This window comes from Schistocerca cancellata, chromosome 1 (assembly GCF_023864275.1).
Source record: "Schistocerca cancellata isolate TAMUIC-IGC-003103 chromosome 1, iqSchCanc2.1, whole genome shotgun sequence".
NCBI lineage: Eukaryota > Metazoa > Arthropoda > Insecta > Orthoptera > Acrididae > Schistocerca > Schistocerca cancellata.
The window spans coordinates 535,528,345-535,553,401 of record NC_064626.1 but is presented as its reverse complement, the minus strand read 5'-3'; the positions used below and the strand labels follow the sequence as shown (position 1 = coordinate 535,553,401).

Sequence of the window (25,057 nt, the reverse complement as noted above, 5' to 3'; positions counted from 1 at the left end):
TTAGAGGGTCTTCAGAAAATGCAGGAAGAGCTTTAGTTTTGAAGGGTACAAGACGAACACAGGACGAGGGTAGACATAGCAACAATCAGTACAGTAGTAGTAAACTGTCGAAGCTGTGTTCGAAAAGAACCAGAGCTCCAAGCGCTAAAAGAAAGCACTGAATCTCAAACTGTTATAGTTACGATAAGTCGGCTAAATCCAGAAATTAGTTCAGCCGAAATCTTTACAAAGGACCTAACCGTGTTCGAGAACGATAGATTAGAGGCAGTTGGTATTGGAGTGTTTATCGCTGTCGGAAGTAGGTTATCTTGTACACACCTGACCTCACCTCTTAGCAACAGAAAATCTTGACCATATACGGAGCATCATGACAGATACAGGGAATTGTGACCACAAAGTTGTCATAGCTAGAGTAAATATCGTAAGAGCCAAACCCACCAAAAACAAACGCAAAATACACCTATTTTAAACAAGAAGATAAAATTTCGCTTGACACCTTTGTAAGAGACGTTCTCCACTCCTTCCAGTCACTCTATGTAAGCGTAGACCAGATGTGGTTTCAACTCAAAGAAATAGTATCGACGGAAAGTGAGAGATATATACTAAATAAATAAATAAGAAGTGATCCTGTTCCAACTTCGTACATAAAATAGGTCAGAGCACTGTTGAAGAAGCAACGAAGAAAGCATGCCAAATTTAAAAGAAAGTAAAATCCTCAAGATAGGCGATGTTTTAATGCAGCTTGAAATTTAGAACTGACTTCAACGCGAGATGCCTTTAATGGTTTTCACAACGTAACTCTGTCTTGAAACCTGGCAGAAACCCCAAAGAGATTCTAGTCGTATGCTAGGCAAGACGCAATCAATGCGCGGTATCAATGGTTATTTATTAATGACAATGCCACTAAAGGACAGATCCTAAACACGATTTTCTGAAATTCCTTCAGAAAAAAAGACGAAGTAAAGATTGCAGAATTCTAATCAAGAACAGCTTCCAACATGAGAAACTTAAATGTATATATTTTCGGGGGTTCCTTTCAGAATATGCTAATACAATAGCTCCATACTTAGCTGCCATACACGATCGCTCGCTCGAAGAAAGATCCGTAAACAAAAATTAAAAAGTTGCACAAGTCAGACCAATACCATGAAAGGAAATAGGAATAATCCGCTAAATAAAAGACTCATATCACTAACAGCGATTTGCTGTAGTATTTTGAAATGTATGATGTGCCCGAAGAGAATGATTTATTGTCAAATAGCCAACACGAATTCAGTAAACATCGTTCCAATGAAACCCAACTAGTTCTTTATTCTTGCGAAGTATGAGTGCTACAGACAGGGGCTGTCGGACTGATTACATAATTTTAGATTGCCAGAAGGCATTTGATCTACATCAACTGTTTAGAAGACAATCTGAGCTGTCCTCCTAGATTGTTTGCAGATGATGCTGTCACTCATCGTTATCTAATGTCAGATTACCACATGGAATTGCAAAATGATTTAGGAAAGATATCCGAATGACGCAAAAAGTGAAAACTGACTCTAAGTAATGAAAAGTGTGAAATCATCCTCATGAGCACGACAAAAAATCCGCTAAATTTCTGTTACACGATAAACGCTGTAAACACGATTAATTACTAAGGGATTATAGTTACTAAATTGAAATAGTCACATAGATTATGTTCGGAGAAAGCAAACCGAAAACTGCGATTTATTGGAAGAACACTTAGAAAATGTAACAGGTTTACTAAAGAGACCGCTTATACTATGCTCGTTCAAACTCATCTGGAGTATTGCTGTGTAGCGTGGAATCCGCATTAGACAGGACATAGAAAAACTTCAAAGACGGGCGGCTCGTTTTGTATTACCGCGAAATAATGGATAGAGTACCACGAATTGGGATAGCAGTCATTAAAACAAAGCCGTTTTCCCTGCGGCAGGATCTTCTCGTGAAATTTCAATCACCAACTTTCTCATGAGAGCGCAAATTTATTATGTTGGCGCCCACTTGCGTAGGGAGAAATTATCACCGTAATCAAGTAAGAAAAATCGGAGCTCGCACGGAAAGATTTATGTGTTTGCTTTTCTCGTGCGCTGTCCGAGAGAGGAACGGTAGAAAAGTATTTTGAAGGGAGTTCGACGAACCATCTGCAGGTAGTTAATTGTGAATTGCAGAGTAATCGTGTAGTTCGATTATAAAATCTGAAGGCTACTAAGATAGCCCCACATGATAATTTCATGTTTTCCCGTCGCTCTGTCTATTCCACCCCCACTCCCATCGTTGTGATAGTATCAGACATGCACCATTGTGGCCAAGAATTTACTTTGTACCTTCTTACTGTCTGCAAGTATTTAATTTGAAGAATACTCCGTATGAAATAACGTTGGCCGAGCAACAAAATTTAGTCAACACACCAAGGAATGAAAGAAATTAGTTGCCAGAGGGCATTGGTTCATATCAACTGGGCGAGATGAAAATTTGGAATTCGAAATTCGAACCTGGGCCTGCTACTTACAAGACATACGTGCTGAAGAGCGGGCACAGCGGCCACCACAGCTGCGCGGACTACCTCAGCACGCCTCCCGTCAGACCCAAATTCTCAACTTACGCCAACTTTCACATTAGCCTCATTAGTTTCAGTATAGATGCACACAAAGCTCGAACCCTCAACGGAATCGACGAGATGCCACGAGTAATGAGCCTAATGAGCAGGGACACTACATCCGTGGCGTGTGGTACAAGTTGAGAATTTGGGTCTGTCCGATACAACAGACACCATATATATAAAATGTATTCAATTTCGTGGTATCCTTTTGTATGTGAATGATCAAAGGCCGGCAAAACAATTAGATGAAGTTTATTATAGCGCTCTCAAATAGGTCTTTAGAAGTCGTAACTTGCTCAACACGTGGGGCGTGAGGTCTCCACAGTACATCGATGTTGTCGCCAGTGGTCGGCGGAAGGTGCACGTGCCCGTCGACCTGGGACCGGACCGCAGCGACGCACGGATGCACGCCAAGACCGTAGGATCCTACGCAGTGCCGTAGGGGACCGCACCGCCACTTCTCAGCAAATTAGGGACACTGTTGCTCCTGGGGTATCGGCGAGGACCATTCGCAACCGTCTCCATGAAGCTGGGCTACGGTCCCGCACACCGTTAGGCCGTCTTCCGCTCATGCCCCAACATCGTGCAGCCCGCCTCCAGTGGTGTCGCGACAGGCGTGAATGGAGGGACGAATGGAGACGTGTCGTCTTCAGCGATGAGAGTCGCTTCTGCCTTGGTGCCAATGATGGTCGTATGCGTGTTTGGCGCCGTGCAGGTGAGCGCCACAATCAGGACTGCATACGACCGAGGCACACAGGGCCAACACCAGGCATCATGGTGTGGGGAGCGATCTCCTACACTGGCCGTACACCACTGGTGATCGTCGAGGGGACACTGAATAGTGCACGGTACATCCAAACCGTCATCGAACCCATCGTTCTACCATTCCTAGACCGGCAAAGGAACTTGCTGTTCCAACAGGACAATGCACGTCCGCATGTATCCCGTGCCACCCAACGTGCTCTAGAAGGTGTAAGTCAACTACCCTGGCCAGCAAGATCTCCGGAACTGTCCCCGATTGAGCATGTTTGGGACTGGATGAAGCGTCGTCTCACGCGGTCTGCACGTCCAGCACGAACGCTGGTCCAACTGAGGCGCCAGGTGCAAATGGCATGGCAAGCCGTTCCACAGGACTACATCCAGCATCTCTACGATCGTCTCCATGGGAGAATAGCAGCCTGCATTGCTGCGAAAGGTGGATATATACTGTACTAGTGCCGACATTGTGCATGCTCTGTTGCCTGTGTCTATGTGCCTGTGGTTCTGTCAGTGTGATCATGTGATGTATCTGACCTCAGGAATGTGTCAATAAAGTTTTCCCTTCCTGGGACAATGAATTCACGGTGTTCTTATTTCAATTTCCAGGAGTGTACTAACGAGTGAAATAATCATATTACGTCTTGGACCCGTTGGTAATTCCTGTGTGACGAAGTCCCCTCTTTGCTACGACACCAAACTGATTTTGTAGAAGGCATTATCACTGATCCTGTGGATTAGAGATTCGAGCCAATTGTGATATCAACTGTTGATTTATTTTACATGGCTTTTATTCCAGAATAAACGTGGATTTTAATAAGAGATTCTTTTTCATTGAAAATTTGAAACCATCCTCCCACGAAGTAATTATCCTGCTGTAACTGTTGTTTGGAAGGAGTTTTGTTCACCATAAATGTTTGCTTTGTAACGATAAGTGAAAGGATGCATTTTAAGGAAAAAGGTACACAGTCCATCGCTGTGCATGGTGTTCTGTGGTGCCTTTCGAGCGTTATCTGTTGCGTTTTCCCATTAATTTCATTATCAGAAGAGAGTCCTTCCTCTGCTTGGGCATGAATTGCACCCGCAAAGACTGCAGTCAAGAAGGAGTTTACACAGAACATCGTCGGCACGTAGAACCGCTACTGAAAACGCTACGGTTAACTATGGAGCTCTACGATCTGCATTCCTCTTCGTCAGCAAGGAATTTCAGAAAGTCTGCCTCCTGGCTGATAAATGGATGACTTGGAAGTCTCCGAATACACTGAGATCTGGAGTTGGCAGATCAAAGGTTAATTTGGAAAGCTGAGGCTACACCGATCTGGATGATATTCATTGTGACTGAGGAGAAGAACAAACTGTTCATCACACGCTTCAAAACCGACTGTGTCCAGCCTGCTGCTCAGAAGACGAACCTCTTCAAGGAACAGAAAGTGAATTGCAAGTGACCAAGTTTGTAGTAAAAAATAAATATAATAAGAGTGTTCATAAAATAGTTATAGAAACGTAAACTTTAATTGTAAGAAGGATAAACAGTTTAGAGAAATGTTTAGCATACCACTGAATGTAGTATAGCCTCAATTTTTTCCCGCCTAACACTACTTTTGTGTAACGAATTAATAGACACCCTGCATGTACGTTTCTGATACGAGAATAAATGAATTATCAGATTGTGTCAGCGTTACACTGAACTCGTACATTAGTCAGATAATTGGGGCAGTTCCAAATAATAGCTTAAAGTCAAGTTATTGACTGTGGAACATAACGCTCTGTAGAACACGAAGCATTTCTATCACTGAATAACAACCAAATAGAAGCACACAAGAAGTAGAAGATATCCTTTCAGAGTGTACTTACCATTGTAAGGCTTCTTCATTTTCAGTTCGTATATTGAGCACAGGAAGAATGATTGCTTGGATGCGAAATGGAGAGGGTTGCAGAATATTTCTAGGTTCCTCAGTTAATGCTAGAAAGTACTTTCCAAGTAGGCTTTTGCTGGACGATTGGCACCTACCGCTAAGGCTTTGCCAGGTCGCGTTTCTCGGCACCTTCTTGAAGCTGTTCCACACACAGCAGCTTCCTACACGCCCTTGGCCTTTATACCTTCCCCTTTTACAACTACGCCTGGACTTTGCAAGCCACTAGTTAGTAAATGTCGGAGGGTACATTATATCAGTTTTAGCGATTTTCTGTCCATTCCATTCCTGTATAGAGAAAAGGTTCTCTGGAAAGGTGTTACCACTTACATGTGATTGACCTTTATTTTCTTTTAGTTTACTCCTTCGTTCTCAAGGCATGTGCGAAGTCTTTTCGCCACGCAGGCCATAGCTCGTTCACACATTTCCGTAGGTTTAGAGCGGACAACTTGTATTATGCGTTCTTTGAGGCCATTAACGTCAGTAGGTCTTGTGGCACAAACGCCTTCTTTCACCATTCCCCATAGCCATTAATCACATGGAGTCAAATCGGGTGACTGTGGTTGCCACGCCAAAGGTCCACCTCTTCCAACCGAGCTTCTACCAAATGTTTCATCCAGCCAGTGTTGACTCTTTAAGGAATAACGTGGTGGTGCACCATCTTGCTGGAAGTAACAACAAAAGTCTGCAATATATCTAGGTAAGATTTACCATTAGGGTCTTATTAGTGAAAAAAATATGGACCAATAACTCCAAACTTCGAAATTCCTCATCATACTTTAACTTTCGGAGAGGATCGAATGTACTCTTCACGGAGTTAATCTGTACTCCAAATGGCGCAATTGTGCTTATTCACGCTGCCACTAACATGAAATGTGGCTATATCTGACGTAAAAAACACAATATTAGGGTGTGTGTCCTTTATTTCTAATAACACTTCTGCAGCTCGTACAGGAGCAATTTTTCAGCGTCAGACGGGGACCGTATCATTTAAATGTGCTACTGCTTCATTCTCAGATCGATGTGGAGAATTTTTTAGATACTTGTCCGGACAATTCTGGTTTCCAATGCTAATCTCGTACTTTATTTTCCTGGACTCCTAATCATTGTACCTGGAACAGTTATGATGTTATGTTCAAACACTTCTTGGACGTCCCCTGTTCCTTTTACAGTCATTGCTCACATAACAAGTGTGCACAAATTTCGCATTCAGTCGAAGGATCGTTAAACGGCTTGAAGAATCCTTGTGAAACCATTGCTGAATTGTTTTCCTTTATATTGAGGGTGATAAGACACTTCAATCGAAGCTGCTGCCTTCATTCTCTCTTCCAAAGAAAGTCGAGCCGCTATGTCTAGCCGGCCGCGGTGGTCTAGCGGTTCAGGCGCTCAGTCCGGAACCGCGGGACTGCTACGGTCGCAGGTTCGAATCCTGCCTCGGGCATGGATGTGTGTGGTGTCCTTAGGTTAGTTAGGTTTAAGTAGTTCTAAGTTCTATGGAACTGATGACCACAGAAGTTAAGTCCCATAGTACTCAGAGCCATTTGAACCATTTTCGCTATGTCTAGTTTGCAACAAAATAAAATTTACAATTATGTAGTACCTTCTGATTGGTGATGTCTTTTTAGGAAACACTGTATAACTGTCAACATATCTATGTGTGCGTGCTTATCCCACACACATGAACTCTACATGGGATATGTGAGGGAATCAGCAGGTTTTATAAATTGTTTCCCTCTGATACGAGCGCACTGCATTTTTTAAATAGGATGTTTCGAAAACATCATCTTCCAGAGTTCACCGATAATGAAGGAATTCAGAATACGTACTGACAATGGTGTTTATCAGTTAACCACAGTAAGTACTTAGTACTTGTACACAGAACTGAGCAAAATTGCTTACAGATCATTTCAAGCACCCTCACCTTGAGAGCGATTTCCTTGGCCCTATCCTTGAGTGTCTGGTTGGGTGTGGCGGCGTCCATGTCCAGCAGCTGGCGCACAGTGAGGAAGGCCCAGAGGCGCTCTCCAGAGGAGGCCTTCTCCAGCCTGGCCGGCGACCTGTAGCGCTGGCGGCCCTCCCCCACCACCACGGGCTCCAGCAGCGGCGCCGCAGGCCGCAGTCTGCCAGACACCACCAGCTCACTGCCGCGGAACAGCGTCGGGAACCTGGTCCGCGTCAGGGACTCCTCCTCCACCTGCAGGGCACATACTCATTACTAGACAAGAACTCCATATGAGGTTAGGTTTGTTCAGTTTGAGAAAAGGAAGTGAACACGTCAGGTGACGCTGCGTCTGGCAGGCTGCTTGAATTTAATGTGCAACGTCCTGAATCGATAACTTCAAAGCTATATAACTCGAAAATGGCCCATCTCATCGAATGTTAATCTTAACAACTATTTCTCAGCACAACCCGCCCCTCCCCCCCCCCCCCCCCCCCTGCGACATCCTTACAAACTTTCCAGGCTTTTCCTGTACGTCTCACAGTGGACAGTGGTTATAAAGTTACGAGTGTCCCATATTTGAAGAACAGAGGCTAGTCCACGAACCCAAGTTGAGCTGGCTGAGTTGGTTGACAGTTGTCACACAGAAACTTACTTGCCCGTATTACGAGTATTAGAAATGATATCTTGTTTACATCCACTAACCGGCAATGCAACAATCATTGCTATCGAATGTTTTTACATATGTGTGGCAAGATGGGAACCGTAACAACATTTGCTTGTTGATTAACGATGTCATATTATATAAACAACTATGATTTCAACTTACGCAGTTTTCATTTTACTAGAGCGAATTATCTGTGAAAAAATACTATGATCTGTAATGAGTGTCACATACTGAATCACACTTTAAATTGATCTGAAGATGAAACTTCCTGAAGGTGGCTCAGTAATGAGCCGACACCGGTGATCAGTAAAGAAAATCTGCGATCGTGACACAGGATTTTTATCCACACGTTCCCCGTCTACTCCCACTGCTTCTTTGCCTATTAGCACAGTACTCCCTCCCTCATTTCATATAGTGGCTGGTCCACCTCTCGCGATATCTGGCGAACAATTCGGCGTTACCAGAATGAGATTTTCACTCTGTAGCGGCGTGTGCACTGATATGAAACTTCCTAGTAGATTAAAACTGTGTGCCGGACCGAGACTCGAACTCGGGACCTTTACCTTTCGCGGGAAAAGGCACTACCTTCTGAGCTACCCAAGCACGACTCGCGCCCCGTCCTCACACGTTTACTTCTGCCAGTACCTCGTCTCCTACCTTCCAAACTTTACAGAAGCTCTCCTGCGAACCTTGCAGAACTAGAACTCCTGAAAGAAAGGATATTGCGGAGACATGGCGTAGGCAGAGCCTGGGGGATGTCTCCAGAATGAGATTTTCACTCTGAAGCGGAGCGTGCGCTGATATGAAACAATTCGGCGTTACATTAAGATGTCCGGATTCTTTCCATCAGACAGTGCGCATTGAAGTGATATCGAATGAATATTTTTTGCAACACCTAGTACGTGGAAGTTATAGCGTCAGGCTCTCGAGCTAACCTGTCCATCCCCGTACGTGAAGTTGACGCTGGAGAGGAGTGGCGACGCGACCTGCCGGTAGAAGTTGCGCAGCTGCAGGTGGGCGTCCGCCGCCTCGTAGATGCGCCTGCCGAAGCCGCCGTTGCGCAGCGCCAACTTCCTGAGAAATCCAAAGTCTGCATCTTCACCGAACGCCAGCGTAAACAGCGCTGCTCCCCTCTCCGCGTTGGCGGCGCTGAAGTCGCGCTCGATGTCGTCCGGCGACCCGCTGGGCTGTCCGTCCGTCAGCAGCACCAGCTGCGCCGCCCCCGCCACCTTCTGTGACACCCGCAGCGCCGTCTCCAGTGCGCCGTGCATCGCCGTACCTGCAAGCCGCGCCGTGCTATCAGCGTACCCTCATTCGTGCGCTCGATCTCCCCGGTTTGGAATGTCTGTTTGACCACTGTTTGTAGGAAAGTGTAGCGAGAACTGTAGGAAAACCGGACGGAAGAGAACTAAAGAGTTTGAGACATCGTACTTTTTTTTTCTTTTGGAGCAGTATGGGACACAACTTCTGAGGTCATTAGTCCCCTAGAACTTAGAACAAGTTAAACCTAACAAACCTAAGGACATCACACACATCCATGACCGAGGCATGGTCTCGCGGTTCCAAACTGCAGCGCCTAGAGCCGCACGGCCACTTAGGCCGGCCATGGTTCTTCTAGCCTATTTTATAATCCACCCTAGCATAACAAGTAAAATTAAGTTAAGATTTCCGGAGGGCTTTCGAGACCGTACCTCATAAGCGGCTTGCAATGAAACTGCGTCCTTGTGGAATATCGTATCAGCTATGCGACTGTATTCGTAATTTCCTCAGGAAGGACGCGGTTCGTACTAACTGACGGAATGTCATAAACTAAAGTAGAAGTGATTTCTGCCGTTCCACAAGGTGACGTTATAGGCTCTTTGCTGTTCCTTCTCTATACTGTTTAAGTGATTTTTTTTCCCTGTCTAGCAAAGTCATCAGAATATCAAAACAAAACCTAAACGATTTATAAAATACATCTGCATAGTGTGAAAATTGACAGTTGGTCCTAAATAATGAAAAGTGTGATGTGATCCACATGAGTACTAAAATGAATCCGCTAACCTTGCGTTACACAATAAATCAGTTAAATCTATTGCCAGTCTACACGTTAAAAATCCTCTCTGCTTCAGCCATCACCAGTTATTTTCCTTCCAAAATAGCAAAACTCATCTACTGTTTCAAGTATCTCATTTCCTACTCTAATCCCTCAGCATCTCTTGATTTAATTCGACTACATTCCATTATCTTTGTTTTGATTTTGTTGCCGTTCATCTTACATCCTCCTTTCAAGTGTCTGCCGATTCCGTTCAAAACCTCTTCTAAGTCAATGTCGTCGGCAAAAGTCAAGGTTTTTATTTCTTCTCCCTCAACTTTTATTCCTACCGCAAATGTTTGTTTGGTTTCCCTTACCGCTTGCTCAATGTACAGGTTGAATAGCATCGGGGATAGGCTACAACCCTCTTTCACTCCCTTCTTAACCACTGATTCTTTTTCATGCCCCTCGAACCTTATAACTGCTGTCTGGTTTCTGCAAGATGCAAACAGCCTTTCGGGCCTTGTATTTTACCCCTGCTACCTTCAAAATTTTGGAAAGGAAAGCAGAATATATCGAGCAAAAAATTGAAGACCGTGGGTCTAGGGCTACTATGAGACGAGGGCACTGGCATAGGAAAGGAATCCGTGAAGCGCTGTTCCAGTCCAGTCATACGACCGACTGGAGCCCGGATTTTTAAGTAAGTGCAGACTGTGGACCCATGCCATGTATCAGAGAGACAGCAACGAGGAAGGTGGAATCACGCGGATTGGCAGGCGACAGTCAATTGAACTGGTGACGCCGGCGATCCGGAACAGCGGCTTGGACTCGCCAACGAGACTGCGTTTCTGCGACGGCGCCAAGTTAGCAAAGGCAAGAGCTGTACCACCAGTCACCTCGTCACGCAAATGTTTCACGTAAGCTCAAGCGGAAGTATATCACAGGCTAAAGAAACCCTTTCCAAATTTTACTGCACGTAATACAGGGTAATCCAACTATTTAACGCATGTCGATACATCGATAAAAACAACAGAGGATGTAGACGAAAATCAAAATTTCCATCGTTGTCGCCAAAGCGCAGTGAAGCGAAATCTGGTGCATGCATGTTGATGCATAAGTGTGAAATGATTCCGTGCATCAGCCATTTTATTTGTTAGAAGTTAACAAATGTCGTTTTGTCATGAACACAAGTAAGATTTTGTCACCGATGAAATCAAAAATATCCAAATGTCAACAATATTCACAGATGGCCTCAGCAGTTTGAAGATATAGCATGATTGCACAAAGAAAAAAATTACCGGTTGGTCACGTTTAACCGCACAAAACGCTGAAAGAATTGCACGTTGTCCTTGTGACCAAGTTGAGTCATATACAGCATCTATGAAGTTTGTAACAATGTTTCGAACATCCTTTTAAATACTCTCGAGTTTTTATAGATTTATCGGTATATGTTGTAATAGTTGTACTAATTTTAAATTACCCCTTACAGTCAACTACATAAGATATTCAGGTTTATTGGCGCAGCTGATATACAAGCCACGTACCAAAGTGACGTGGCTATAAGAATGCAGCCTTTAAGAAGCACTCCGTCTTCATGCCACAAGTGGCCCATCGGGACCATCCGACCGCCGTGTCATCCTCGGTTGAGGATGCAGATAGGATGGGCGTGTGGTCAGCACACCGCTCACCCGGTCGTTATGACTGTTTCATTTGACCGGAGCCGCTACTAATCGGTCAAGTAGCTCCTCAATTGGCATCACGAGGCTGAGTGCACCCCGAAAAATGGCAAGAGCGCATGGTGGCTGGATGGTCACCCATCCAAATGTCAGCCACGCCTGACAGCGCTTAACTTCGGTGTTCGCACGGAAACCTGTGTATCCACTGCGGCAAGGCCGTTGCCCAGCCTTTAAGAGCTTTCTATTAATTTATTGTTGTTATACAGGGTGGTCAGAAACAGATTCAAAAGCTGTGAGGCAGTTGCACAAAAAGCTACACTGAAAGTAATCGTTAAGAAAAAAATATTCGAATATGTTGTTCCGTTTCCAATCATGGCATTGGGCGGGTAAATTCAAGCGGCCCTCCAGAGATGGTGTCACCACACGTGTGCTTGGTTCGGAAATGAGAGGGATACAAAAATTGGGCTTCGGATGGTAGTAACGATCGAACCAGAGCCAAAGGCTGAACAGCCTCGTGCGCTGCCATCCTCGCTATGAGGACAACTGACACTGATTGTGTCTAGCGAGACGCTTCAATTTGCGCACCCAGCGGCATGAGTGGCTAACTTCAGTACTAATTAACTCTGAAACGGCACAACGTATCCAATTTTTTCTTAACAATTATTTCTGAGCACAACCTACCCTCTAACACCCTTACAAGCTTTTCAGACTGCTTCTAACCACCCAGTATAGGGAGACTTGGAAAAGAAGGTAACTTCCGTGGTACTTTATTAGGAATACTCCAGCAAAGCTGGCGAAGATTACGGCAGGAGGTCGTTATTTTGTTACAGTTTGCAAAGTTCCTGTTTGCAACCCTGCTGGCGAGGATTTAACGCTAGAGAGATAGCTACGTAATTTATTAATATTTTCCTTAGTGTTTTACTGCCTTTCGATTTATTCCCAGTAATTTTTTTCGTTATCATGCAGTGAACAAGAACAATAATACAGGAACAAAGTAGAACTGCAACAACGATACGGCACTCTCTAAGAAGAAAGCAAAGTAAGACGACAACCACACTAGTGAAAGATGTGTAAAGAAGACATTTTGCTGAACGAAATGAAGAGCTAAGACGAGGAGCAAACGAGGTCAAAATAAAAGTCAAATATCTTTAAAAAGTGTAGCCTATTTAGTTCTGCGCCACACTCCGAAACACACACACAAGAAGATTTGCGATCCTTGGTCTGGTACAACAGCCAGTGGTCCTTAGACAGAATCTCTCCCTCATTTAGGCAAATCCTGGAATGGTTCCCGGTCTTGGCTCAGGAAATATGATACATACAAACAGTCAACATTTAATAACACACAGAACAAAATTGCCACTATTTATAGAGAAATTGCGCCCACTACTTCCTTCCCTTTGGTTACCTAACGACATAAAGCTCATCAGGCCACAGAGTTAAAATTAAAATTTGCCAAATCATGAAAACAGTGGACGTCACACGATGGATAAGGGCCAAGAAAACGAGAGGTGCAGGATGTTACAGCATCCATGTACTGGATGCTTCAAATCCGAAACACCAAACAGACTGTTATTGCAAAACTCACCGCGAATCCAACTATCTGCAATATTTGCAGCAATACCCAACCCACGTACTCCCAGAAATGTAAGACACTCCTATTCCAAATAGAAACTCATTATAGAACCAGAAGAGGAGGAGGTATATTTGGGGAACGCCGGGAGATACGGGAAGATTTCAGTTAGATTGCATCATGGTCAGGCAGATTCCGAAACCAAACAGGGACTCAGATCACAATTTAGTAGTGATGAAGAGTAGGCTGAAGTGTAAGAGATTAGCCAGAAAGAATAAATACGCAAAGAAGTGGAATACAGAAGAACTAAGGAATTAAGAGTTATTCTTGAAGTTCTTCAGGGCTTCAGATACTGTAATAAGAAATAGTTCAGTGAGCCGTTCAGTTGAACACCAATGGACATCTCTAAAAAGGGCAATCACGGAAGTTGGAAAGAAATACGTAGATACAAAGAAGGTAACTGCAAAGAAACCACGAGTAACACAATAAATACTTCAACTGATCGACGAAAGAAGAAATGCAAACAATTTTCAGGGAAATTAAGGAATACAAAAATACAAGTCACAGGAATGAAATAAATTTGCAGTGCAGGAAAGCTAGGGCGACATGGTTGCATGGAAAATGTGAAGAATTCGAAAAATAAGTAACTGTCCGAAGGACTAAATCAGCGTATAGAAGACGCAAAACATCCTTCGGTGAAATTAATACCAAGGGTGCAATGAGAATTCCGCTGTTAAATGCAGAGGAGAGAGCGTATAGGTGGAAAGACTGGAGACATCCATGAGGGGGCAGATATGTCTGATGCTGTGACAGAAAAAGAAACAGGAGTCGATGTGGAAGAGATAGGGGATCCAAAGTGAGAATCAGAATTTAAATGAAATTTGGAACACTTAAGATCGAATAAGACACAAGGGATAGATAATATTCCATCAGAATTTCTAAAATCATTGAGGAAAGTGGCAACAAAAGGATTATTCATGTTGGTGTATAGGATGTATAAGACTGGCGATATACCATCTGACTTTCGGAAAAGCATCATCCACACAATTCCGAAGACTGCAAGAAGCAATAAGTGAGAGATTTATTGCACAGTCATGATAACAGCTCATGCATCCCAGTTGCTGACAAGAATAATGCGCAGAAGAATGGAAAAGAAAAATGCCGATGTGTTGTATGACTATCATTTTGGCTTTAGAAACGGTATCGGCGCCAGAGTGGCAACTTTGGCGTTGCAGTTGATAATGGAAGCAAGACTAAAAAAAATATCACACGTTCACAGGATTTGTCGACCTGTGAACAGCGTTCGTCAATATCAAATGGTTCAAGATATTCGAAATTCTGAGAAAAATAGGGGTAAGCTATAGGGGAGACGAGTAATACGACCGATGGACGGAGCCAGCAGGACTAGCAACAGAAAAAGGGCATTCCTGGCCAACAGAAGTCTACTAGAATCAAACATCGGCCTTAATTTGAAGACAAATTTCTGAGAATTTTTTTCTGGATCACAGCATTGTATGGTAGTGAAACATGCCAACGGGAAAACTGGAATAGAAGAGAAGAGAAGCATTTGAGATGTGCCGCGACAAAGAAAGTAGAAAATTAACTGGACTTACAAGGTAAGGAATGAAGAGGTTCTTCGCAGACTCGGCAAGCAAAGGAATGTACGGTAAACGCTGATAAGAAGAAGGGACAGGATGGTACGACATCTGTTAAGATATCAGGGAATAACTTCCATTGTACTAAAGGGAGCTGTAGAGGTTAAAAACTGTATACAGAGGTCAGGATACATTCAGCGTATAATTGAGGATGTGGGTTGGAATCGCTGCTCTGAGATGAAGAGAATGACACGGGAGGGGAATTTGTGTGTGTGGGGGGGCATGAAACCATTCAGAAGACTGATGAATAAAACAAAGGAAAGTAACCGTCCGTCAAAGAAAGAAGTACCGAGACTGACAACTTCTTTGCTAAAAAGTCGGATACTGTAGGATAGTACTTTTAAAGCGATTTTGCCCTTCAAAGATGCCTGCACTTACTTTTCAGTCAGTCAGTTTGAGTTAGCTGAAGATAGATTTCTGGAGTCTTGAACTAGGTGTTACGAGTCGAGCACGGAGTTGCATGATAGCACTGAGCAGTAATTAATATGGCATGCGAAAGTAATTCAAACGATGAGTAAGGTGGGGAAACGTATCGCTGGGGAAGAGATTGTGGTAGAAAATTATTACCGAGGTAACAAGGTGATTCAGAGTAAGTGAAACGATTACGAATAACATAAGCGTGTCATTAATATGAAATGTTAGCTTTTGTCACTTACACTAAATCTCTCGGGTATAACTGTACTCTTTAAATCAAGATTAACAGTAAATTACTTTCAATAAATATCATTTGGTAATAATCCAAAATACTTGCACATAGTGAAGGTTTTATCGAAATAATGGTGAAGAGTGTGAGTAATAACTTCAACTGTTGGGCTTTAGACTTCATGCTTGCCAAATAAATAGTCACTTTATTACTTGCTTGACTTGTTCTAAATTGTATAACATGGAAATTCCACTAAAGCTGATCATCTGAATTAATATCGCTGATGATATTTAAATTGAGAAATAACCGCGTGGCTTCGCCGTCGGAGATTCGAGTCCTCCCTCGGGCATGGGTGTGTGTTTTGTCCATAGTGTAAGTTTAAGTTAGATTAAGTATTGTGTAAGCTTAGGGACCGATGACCTAAGCAGTTTGGTCCCATAAGATATTACCACAAAACTTTTTGTCAACGTTCGTGTTTTTATTTGTATGTGAACTCTACCACGAAAATAAAAATAATAAAATCTGATTGCCTTAATTAAATCGGGAGCATATAACATCCGGAAAATATAGGGACAGGACTGGAGGGCTAACATTTTTCAGAGTAGTCTAATAATCACAGGGAAGAAGGAGCATCGACGAAATAATGCTTTCCAGTAGGTAACACGTCAGTTAGTTGTGGAGATCCTGCAACATGTCAACATTCAGCATCTTTTCTTTCAGTGACAGTCCATATCTAGTTAGTAATTAACTGGTGTTTATACAGTCCCGAAGCAGCATCCGAAGGCAGGTAGTGACCACGGAGTAGGTACATATTGAATGGGGACTGATACTGCACCAGTGTTACGAGAAAAAACATATAACTCGTTGAATTAAGCTCTTCAGCTTCTCTTGGATAAGAGAGCTACAGTAACTCACGCTGAATTACTGTCGTTCTCTTACCAATCAGACGCGGAAGAACGTAATTCAACATCTACATCTACATCCATACTCCGCAAGCCACCTGACGGTGTGTGGCGGAGGGTACCTTGAGTACCTCTATCGGTACTCCCTTCTATTCCAGTCTCGTATTGTTCGTGGAAAGAAGGATTGTCGGTACGCCTCTGTGTGGGCTTTAATCTCTTTGATTTTATCCTCATGGTCTCTTCGCGAGATATACGTAGGAGGGAGTTATATACTGCTTGACTCCTCGGTGAAGGTATGTTCTCAAAATTTCAACAAAAGCCCGTACCGAGCTACTGAGGGTCTCTCCTGCACAGTCTTCCACTGAAGTTTATCTGTCATCTCCGTAACGCTTTCGCGATAACTAAATGATCCTGTAACGAAGCGCGCTGCTCTCCGTTGGATCTTCTCTATCTCTTCTATCAAACCTATCTGGTGCGGATCCCACACTGCTGAGCAGTATTCAAGCAGTGGGCGAACAGGTGTACTGTAACCTAATTCCTTTGTTTTCGGACTGCATTTCCTTAGGATTCTTCCAATGAATCTCAGTCTGGCATCTGCTTTACCGACGATCAACTTTATATGATCATTCCATTTTAAATCACCTCTAATGCGTACTCCCATATAATTTATGGAATTAACTGCTTCCAGTTACTGACATGCTATAGTGTAGCTAAATGATAAGGGATCTTTCTTTCTATGTATTCGCAGCACATTACACTTTTCTACATTGAGATTCAATTGCCATTCCCTGCACCATGCGTCAATTCGCTGCAGATCCTCGTGCATTTCAGTACAATTTTCCAGTGTTACAACCTCTCGATATAGCACAGCATCATCCGCAAAGAGCCTCAGTGAACTTCCGATGTCATCCACAAGGTCATTTATGTATATTGTGAATAGCAACGGTCCTACGACACTCCCCTGCGGCACACCTGAAATCACTCTTACTTCGGAAGACTTCTCTCCATTGAGAATGACATGCTGCGTTCTGTTATCTAGGAACTCTTCAATCCAATCACACAATTGGTCTGATAATCCATATGCTCTTACTTTGTTCATTAAACGACTGTGGGGAACTGTATTGAACGCCTTACGGAAGTCAAGAAACACGGCATCTACCTGGGAACCCGTGTCTATGGCCCTCTGAGTCTCGTGGACGAATAGCGCGAGCTGGGTTTCACACGATCGTCTTTTTCGAAACCCGTGCTGATTCCTACAGAGTAGATTTCTAGTCTCCAGAAAAGTCATTATACTCGAACATAATACGTGTTCCAAAATTCTACAACTGATAGACGTTAGAGATATAGGTCTATAGTTCTCCACATCTGTTCGTCGTCCCTTCTTGAAAACGGGGATGACCTGTGCCCTTTTCCAATTCTTTGGTACGCAACGCTCTTCTAGAGACGTACAAGAAGGGGGGCAAGTTCCTTCGCGTACTCTGTGTAAAATCGAACTGGTATCCCATCAGGCCCAGCGGCCTTTCCTCTTTTGAGCGATTTTAATTGTTTCTCTATCCCTCTGTCGTCTGTTTCGATATCTACCATTTTGTCATCTGTGCGACAATGTGCGACATGTTGGTTCTTGTAACATTTGAGCAGTATCAGTCCCTATTCAATACGATATGCACTAGGTATTTTACGAGACTGTACAAACACTGCGCTGAATTTAATGTCAGAATCTGACAAGGAACTCGAAGTATTCTCAGAGTGCACAGCTCACCTCCCCCGGCCTTCAGAGATGTGACGTAGTCCTTAGCGAGCACGACGTTTTCAGGGGTCGCGACGACTACAGCGGCCGTGTCGTTGCCTGCGCCGGACACGTGCTGGTCAGGCGAGGAGGAGGGGACCTCCACGTCGGCATCTGGCCGCCACACCTGTTGGCAAAGCGAATGTATTCCCTTGTGTAAACCCGACTCACACATTTTCAGACCATTGCCGTGAATATATAGAACAAAGTTGTCGAACAGGAGAGATGAAGCTACCAAAAATCACAAATTAATTGACTGCATTCTTTGTGCAACTGTGAACAAGATGTATATTTTTACACTCCTAAAAGAAAATGAAGTATCCAGAAGACATGGTCGGATATCAATATTACTTCGTACAAACCATTTGCAAATAAATAACTGATTAGAACTGAAATTGACTGTGAGAGGCAGAACAGCCGCCGAGTGCAATATTTTTGTTCGTGATTAGTGGTGTTACCGAGCCTGAGAGACCATATAAGAGGTGTGAACAGTGTCAGATATTGACTAATAACTGTGAAGGACATGCAGATGCCGCCTGCTCGTGAAAGACAACGTTATGGCACCATGGCAGACTTTGAAAAGGACCTCTTGTAGCTCTCCGATTCGCCAACTGGTAGAATGGCAAATTATCAAGATTTGTGTAGCGGTCTGATGTGACAGTAAATCGATGATCGACTACGTGGGAATGCGAGGACAGCGTACTCGTTGCCAAGATTCCGGTCGCCCATGTCAGGCCATTGGAGGGAGGATGGCCGTATTGTGCACCAAACATGTTGTGAACCCTTCCAGGTGTGCCTGCCATCCGTGAACAAGTAATTGCCTGCCTGCAAAATTCTGTCATCCTGCACCATTGGTTGGAAAACAGCAACAGCCAGAAATGGCAATTAGCATCGTAGGCTGATCAACAGAAGTATCACACAAAGGCCACGAGGACGAAATTTCTGAGAATATACGTTTGGAGAGCGTACTATGCATGGTAGTGAAACATGGACTGTGGGAAATGTGCTGGCGCAAGCTGTCGCCAGTACACCAATTTTACCAGCTTCATAATAAGTGCCCTAATGTGTGACTCTGTAGTTTCCATACTGTCATTATACTAAAAACAGTGCAATAAAGCTTAACCGCAAATACTATGAAGATGCAGTTACGAACGATTCCCCATTTTATGTGGTAATTACGCTTAGTGACTGGGTATTGTGCACTTGAGCAAGGAAGCTTAAGTTAAATATATGTGAGTGAAAATAATCGCCATTAAATTTTCTGCCTGTTTCTCTGAGGAAATAAGAATATTGAAATATATTTAAAAAGTTACATACTATATGTAGTGACAGTCATTTCCACACTTCAAAAATTTTTAGAATGTTCATTTTTTGGGTAAGCAGTCATTACAAATATAGTCTTCGAGTAACTTCTCCAGTATGGGCAGCCTGATTGCAATCAGAGAATCCAATACAGCTGTACTACAACTTTTTGACTTTACCTACTTCTCCACAGATGCAGCCCGCAGCAATAGGTTCTTTACAACGCGTAGCGCGACCTTCAATGCATCATTAAACAGTTTATCGTTATTATCTTCAATGACTCTGGTGTTTTCTTCTTACTTGTGTTTTTCCTTTTCTTCTTTTCAGGCTGATGGTTAGGCAGCCATGTAGTTTCCCCATCGTTCTTCTTCAAGTCTGTTGTTTCTTGTCATTCATTACTTTTTTCTTCGTTATCAGATTCTTTTCCACGGTGGCGCGCACCTGTTCTCTTTCAGCGCACCATTACTACAGTTTGCCATTAGATACAAACGCGATTAGAATCTGTATGCTTTGCTGTTATATTTAGAGAGCAAATCCAAGCAATGATACAATGAATTTCAAGCTCTGAGAATATACTCAGATAAAATTAAATCAGTAATAATTGTAAGCCTACTTTCTTCTTTTCTGTCTGCCGAAAATAAGAGGAAAGTGGCATTTTTCATTAGTCTCACGCATTCCACTATTCAGATGGGGCCTGTATTCTTGTTTCTGTTTGTTACCTTCAGGAACCAGAAGAGGGCAGCAGTATACAGAAGTTATTTTTATCGCAAACTGCCAGTACTGGATGTATGTGATTGTCAGCCGCTCACAATCGCCCAACTCTGCCTTACTAAAAAATGAAATAAAGTGAAATAAAATAAAAAGCACGTAGACGGAACAGCTAGTAGCATCTCATGGAGCATACAGTTAATGTGCCACTGCATTGAATAATACTGAGAAAATAAGTGTCAAAGCTTGCACTCTGTAAAAATACCGTGTGTAGAATGTTTGTTGAAGTAATGTTTTAAGTATTGAAACACAACACAAAGTAAGAATATAAATTTACTTTGTCATAATAAAAGAGCTACAGATTGGTGTTGGAAGAAAAATCTGTCTATCTTAATTTTTATTCAAAAAGGTCTCGAACATAACCCAACAACAAATGGACTATGAATTGGACAGAAAACGAGTACACGTGGAACTGCCAGGAATTTCCTTTCCTAACTTATGAAAAATTTTAAAGTTAGTTACAAAACATGGAAAATCTGTAAATAAATTCCTAACAAAAAAGTTTCTCCAAAAAGTAGCAATAGACAATGTGGTAGGATTCTGATATTATATGAATAGCGTAGAAGATAGAATGCTTTCTTTTGAGGTAATAGTTTAAATGATAGAGTTTCTTTTTGAATAAATGCCTACGTTAAACATCATTATGTTACTAATCATCAAATTTATAAATTTTTATGTACAATTTTAAGTAATAATCGTAAGACAACTTCAGTGAAGACGGAGGCCCTAGATTTAAGTAGAGAATAATAAGAGGTTACGTTTATGTTAGCATTGAATACGATACTCAAACATTCTATGTAAGTTATTTTACAGAGTCTAAGCCTTGATTCCTCTTTTGTCAGCACAGCCTAACGCAGTGCCATATTAACACCGTGTTTCAGCAGTTTCCACTAGCTGTCCTGTTGCAGCCGTGTTTAAAATCTTGTCCTGTCAAAGGTTTTTCAGAGATACGTTTCGTTACGCTTCTTTTCTATTTTTGATAAAGCAGAATTATTCATCTTCTAATAATTTCCGGGTATGCAGCCGGAAATCAAGGTTATCTTTCGTCCACCAGCTAAGAACCGGGCCCTGGTTGGATCCGTTAAAGACGATTTACAACTGAAGAAGGCAGGCGTCTACAAAATTCCCTGTGAATGTGGCGCTGCATATATTGGCCAGACGACAAGAACTGTCCATGAACGATGTATAGAACATGAAAGATACACCCGTCTGCGGCAACCGTCAAAATCGGCAGTAGCAGAGCACTGTATTTCTTTGGGACATTCAATGGAATACAATGTAACAAAAATTTTATCCCCGGTTTCCGGTTTTTGGGATTCCGTAATCAAGGAATCAGTGGAAATACGTCTTGCCAATAATCTTATAAATCGTGACAACGGCTTTCAGCTGGATAAAAATTGGAATCCTGTTATTAAAATTATACAATCACAGCGGAATCGACAGTGTCATTCGATACTCAATGACTAGATGAACCTTTATTTCCACCACCGAGGGCAGCACGTACAACTCGGGCGCGAGATTCGGCATAAATACCGCGACTGCACCTGGGCTCTTCAGTAGTTGTGTACTCACCTGATGATGGCCGGACGTCTCTGGGCCGAAATATCGTGGCAGAATGTCGACGGGATCCGGCTGCATACCCGGAAATTATTAGAAGAAGAAATACGCCGGGAAAATTTCAGAAGTCACATCAGAATTATTCAGTTTATCGAACACATTCAGCGTACTTTACACATAATTATCTTGTTAACATCGTAAAAACTTTTTCTGTTTTATTAACCGCAAAATCGATTTTCAGTCACTTAGTGACCATCCTCAGTGCTGTAATATACAATTTAAATTGGTAGGCACTGGTGTCAACAAGCTTAGAGCGATCACATAAACTTAAGCTTGTTGACACCAGTGCCTACCAATTTAAGTTGTATATTACAGCACTGAGGATGGTCACTAAGTGACCGAAAATCGATTTTGCGGTTAATAAAACAAAAAAATATGACCAATGCTGTCTCTCCTTCTAAGTATATCCATTATCTGGTCGTGGTGCACAGGATGTAAGTAGGCTGTTTATGTTTTCTTATTGGCAACGTTACGTAGTGCTCTGTATGAAAATCACTGGCTGTGCTGTGTGCAGTCTGTGGCTAGTTTGCATTGTTGTCTGCCATTGTAGTGATGGGCAGCGGCAGCTGGATGTGAACAGCGCATAGCGTTGCGCAGTTGGAGGTGAGCCGCCAGCAGTGGTGGTTGTGGGGAGGGAGATGGCGGAGTTTTGAAATTTGTAAAACTGGATGTCATGAACTACTATATATATTATGATGTTAAGGTAAATACATTGTTTGTTCTCTATTAACATCTTTCAATTGCTAACTATGCCTATCAGTAGTTAGTGTCTTCCGTAGTTTGAATCTTTTATTTAGCTGGCAGTAGTGGCGCTCGCTGTATTGCAGTAGTTCGAGTAATGAAGATTTTTGTGAGCTAAGTGATTTGTGAAAGGTATAGGTTAATGTTAGTCAGGGTCATTCCTTTATAGGGATTTCTGAAAGTCAGATTGCGTTGCGCTAAAAAAATATTGTGTGTCAGTTTAAGCACAGTCGTGTATAATTGTTCTAAGGGGACGTTTCAAGGACACTCCATGGAGTCGCCAATCAGTAAAAACTTTTGTCACTGCCTATATGCATAAGGCACCATCCTTGTGAGAAAATAAATTAGTATTAAGGGACAAACACATAATTCCCACGATATATGAGGTCTCCGATGCTTTTGGCCACACGTAAACGTATGTTCATCCTTACCTGCGATTCAGAGGAGAACGTGATGAGCGTGAAGTTGTCTCGCGGGCGCAGCTCGTCCAGGATGGAGACCATGGCCTGCCTCAGCTGGTCTATCTTGCGGCCGCCCATCGAGCCACTCACGTCCAGCACGAACACGACGTACTTGGGCAGCGGCGGCAGGTCCGCCGGCGAGTAGAAGTGCACGAAGTAGCCGTCATCACTCACCTGCTCAGAGGAAATATTACAACACCGTCGGTGTTCCCTCACAGCAACTGCGGCACAGCGACATGGCAGTACTAAGTAATAGCCTGGAAAAGCAACGTTATCCAAACGAAAAAGATCTGGTGGCCACAGCGAAAGGAGAGCGCAGATAAAAGTAACCAACTGAGTGCCGTTAGGAATGAAGCAACCTACAACAGAGTAGGCAGTGTCATGCTACAGGGGAAAGGTCCCCCGACGTTCTAAAAGAGAAACGTACATATCTGACTGGTGTCTGTTCTGTCGGACATGTCCGCACAACAGATGACACTCAGATATCTACGTTTATGAAAGAAGAGGGGCACGCCTCCTCAATGTTTGTTTCAGTGCGGATGTACAAATATCATCCCAACTCCCATGGAAATCAAGATTTGAAGAGGGATGCTGCATTGCAGCGTGCAATATGTTCGAAATTTTACTCGGTCAGGGACCACGTCCACGTGTTCGAAGCGGTTGCTGTTCAAGAATCAGTACGAGATCCTCACTCTCCCGCGGTGCAGGGGCGGTTTAGGCTTGTACCATGTCCCTGGCAAAGCGATGGCCTTTTTTGTCAGCTCTCAAGGTGCTGTGGGGCCGTTATCCCACGTTCCTCGCCAACCTGTTGCTGGAAGCCCTAGCACCACGCTCTCTCTCGGCCCGTATCTAGCTTTCAGACATCCTACCACCCTTCTTTTCCTCCTGCCATTTTCTCCTCGAACTGTTCTATGTCCGTACTGCGACACTGCCAACGCGCCTCATGTCTAAGCGAACTACAACTTTCTTCACCGACAGAGGACACCGAATGTGGTTGATGGAAAGCATCCCCACGTCGACTGGAGTGCCGTCTGGTGAACTTAATGCGCTCCTTATCTTGCCTCTGACGTCCAGTCTACATGGTACCTTACAGTGAATTAGAAGCAAGTATACCGGTTATGCCTTCTCGGGATCCGCCTTACCGGAGTCGGGATACTTCCCACAAAAGACGACGAGCTCCTTTAAATGGATTTCAGGACACGCAGTTCACTACTTGTTTGCTATCGGCAAGAAAGAGACCTTCATTTTCGGCATATCATAGCGGAGTCTCTCAATAAGGTGGTTTCCCTTTTGATCAAAACTTGCCACTCAGTTTGTAGCTTTCTTGCTTGTGGTCGTCTTGGCGATATCCTGTGTCCATCATACCCCATCAGTCTTTGAATATGATCCAGTTATCTTTCATAGGAAAATCTTCCTTTAAACTGATCAGGAACTGCAGGTCAATCTGAAACGAAGGGGCGTTCATTTTATTTGGGGTGCGCAGAAAAGTCATACAGACAATGGCACCAGTACCGGCATATTTATTCTGTCTGAGAAAGATACCCTTCCAGGAAGATCAAGGTTATATCTTATCTGTGTGACGTGAAGCCATACATCCCACCGCCCATGAGGTGCTTTTGGTGCTTGCGTTTTGAGCACATGTCTTCCTGATGCGCGGTGAGTCCTCTGTGTGGTGTCTGGGGACACCCACCCCACGAGGGGAGCCCCTGTGTTGTGCTATCTGTGTGTGTTCAGTGTCATGCCCTTGACTCTCCACGCTCACCAGGTTTCCCAGCTAATAAAAAAGGAAACAAGATACAGGAGTTACAGGAGTATGACTGAAGCTCGTCAGAAATTTGACCGACTTTGTCCTGTTTGATGACTTCTGCTTTTGCCTCTGTTACTTCCTTTCCCTATCCCCCCTCTTCTCTACCTCAGTCCAGCCCCCCTCTCTTCTCCCTTTTCCTGGTAATTCCCACGTCCTTACCTCTCGATGCCACTCCCCCTCCCTGGCCGAAGAAGTGTCCCACTTCTACGGCGCCCGCCAATTATAGGGCTCC

General features: G+C 43.4%; 1 protein-coding gene across 1 annotated transcript in view; it reads right to left on the bottom strand.

Annotated features, from left to right (window-relative positions):
• LOC126179512 (inter-alpha-trypsin inhibitor heavy chain H4-like) overlaps positions 1-25,057 on the bottom strand; it is a 123,306-nt gene that overhangs the window by 53,356 nt on the left and 44,893 nt on the right. Inside the window, exons 7-10 of the mRNA XM_049924613.1 lie at positions 22,989-23,192; positions 18,103-18,256; positions 8,819-9,162; positions 7,199-7,471 (exon numbers count right to left, since the gene is read on the bottom strand). Coding sequence (XP_049780570.1) covers positions 7,199-7,471; positions 8,819-9,162; positions 18,103-18,256; positions 22,989-23,192 — 975 coding nt within the window. The remainder of the gene's footprint in view (positions 1-7,198; positions 7,472-8,818; positions 9,163-18,102; positions 18,257-22,988; positions 23,193-25,057) is intronic.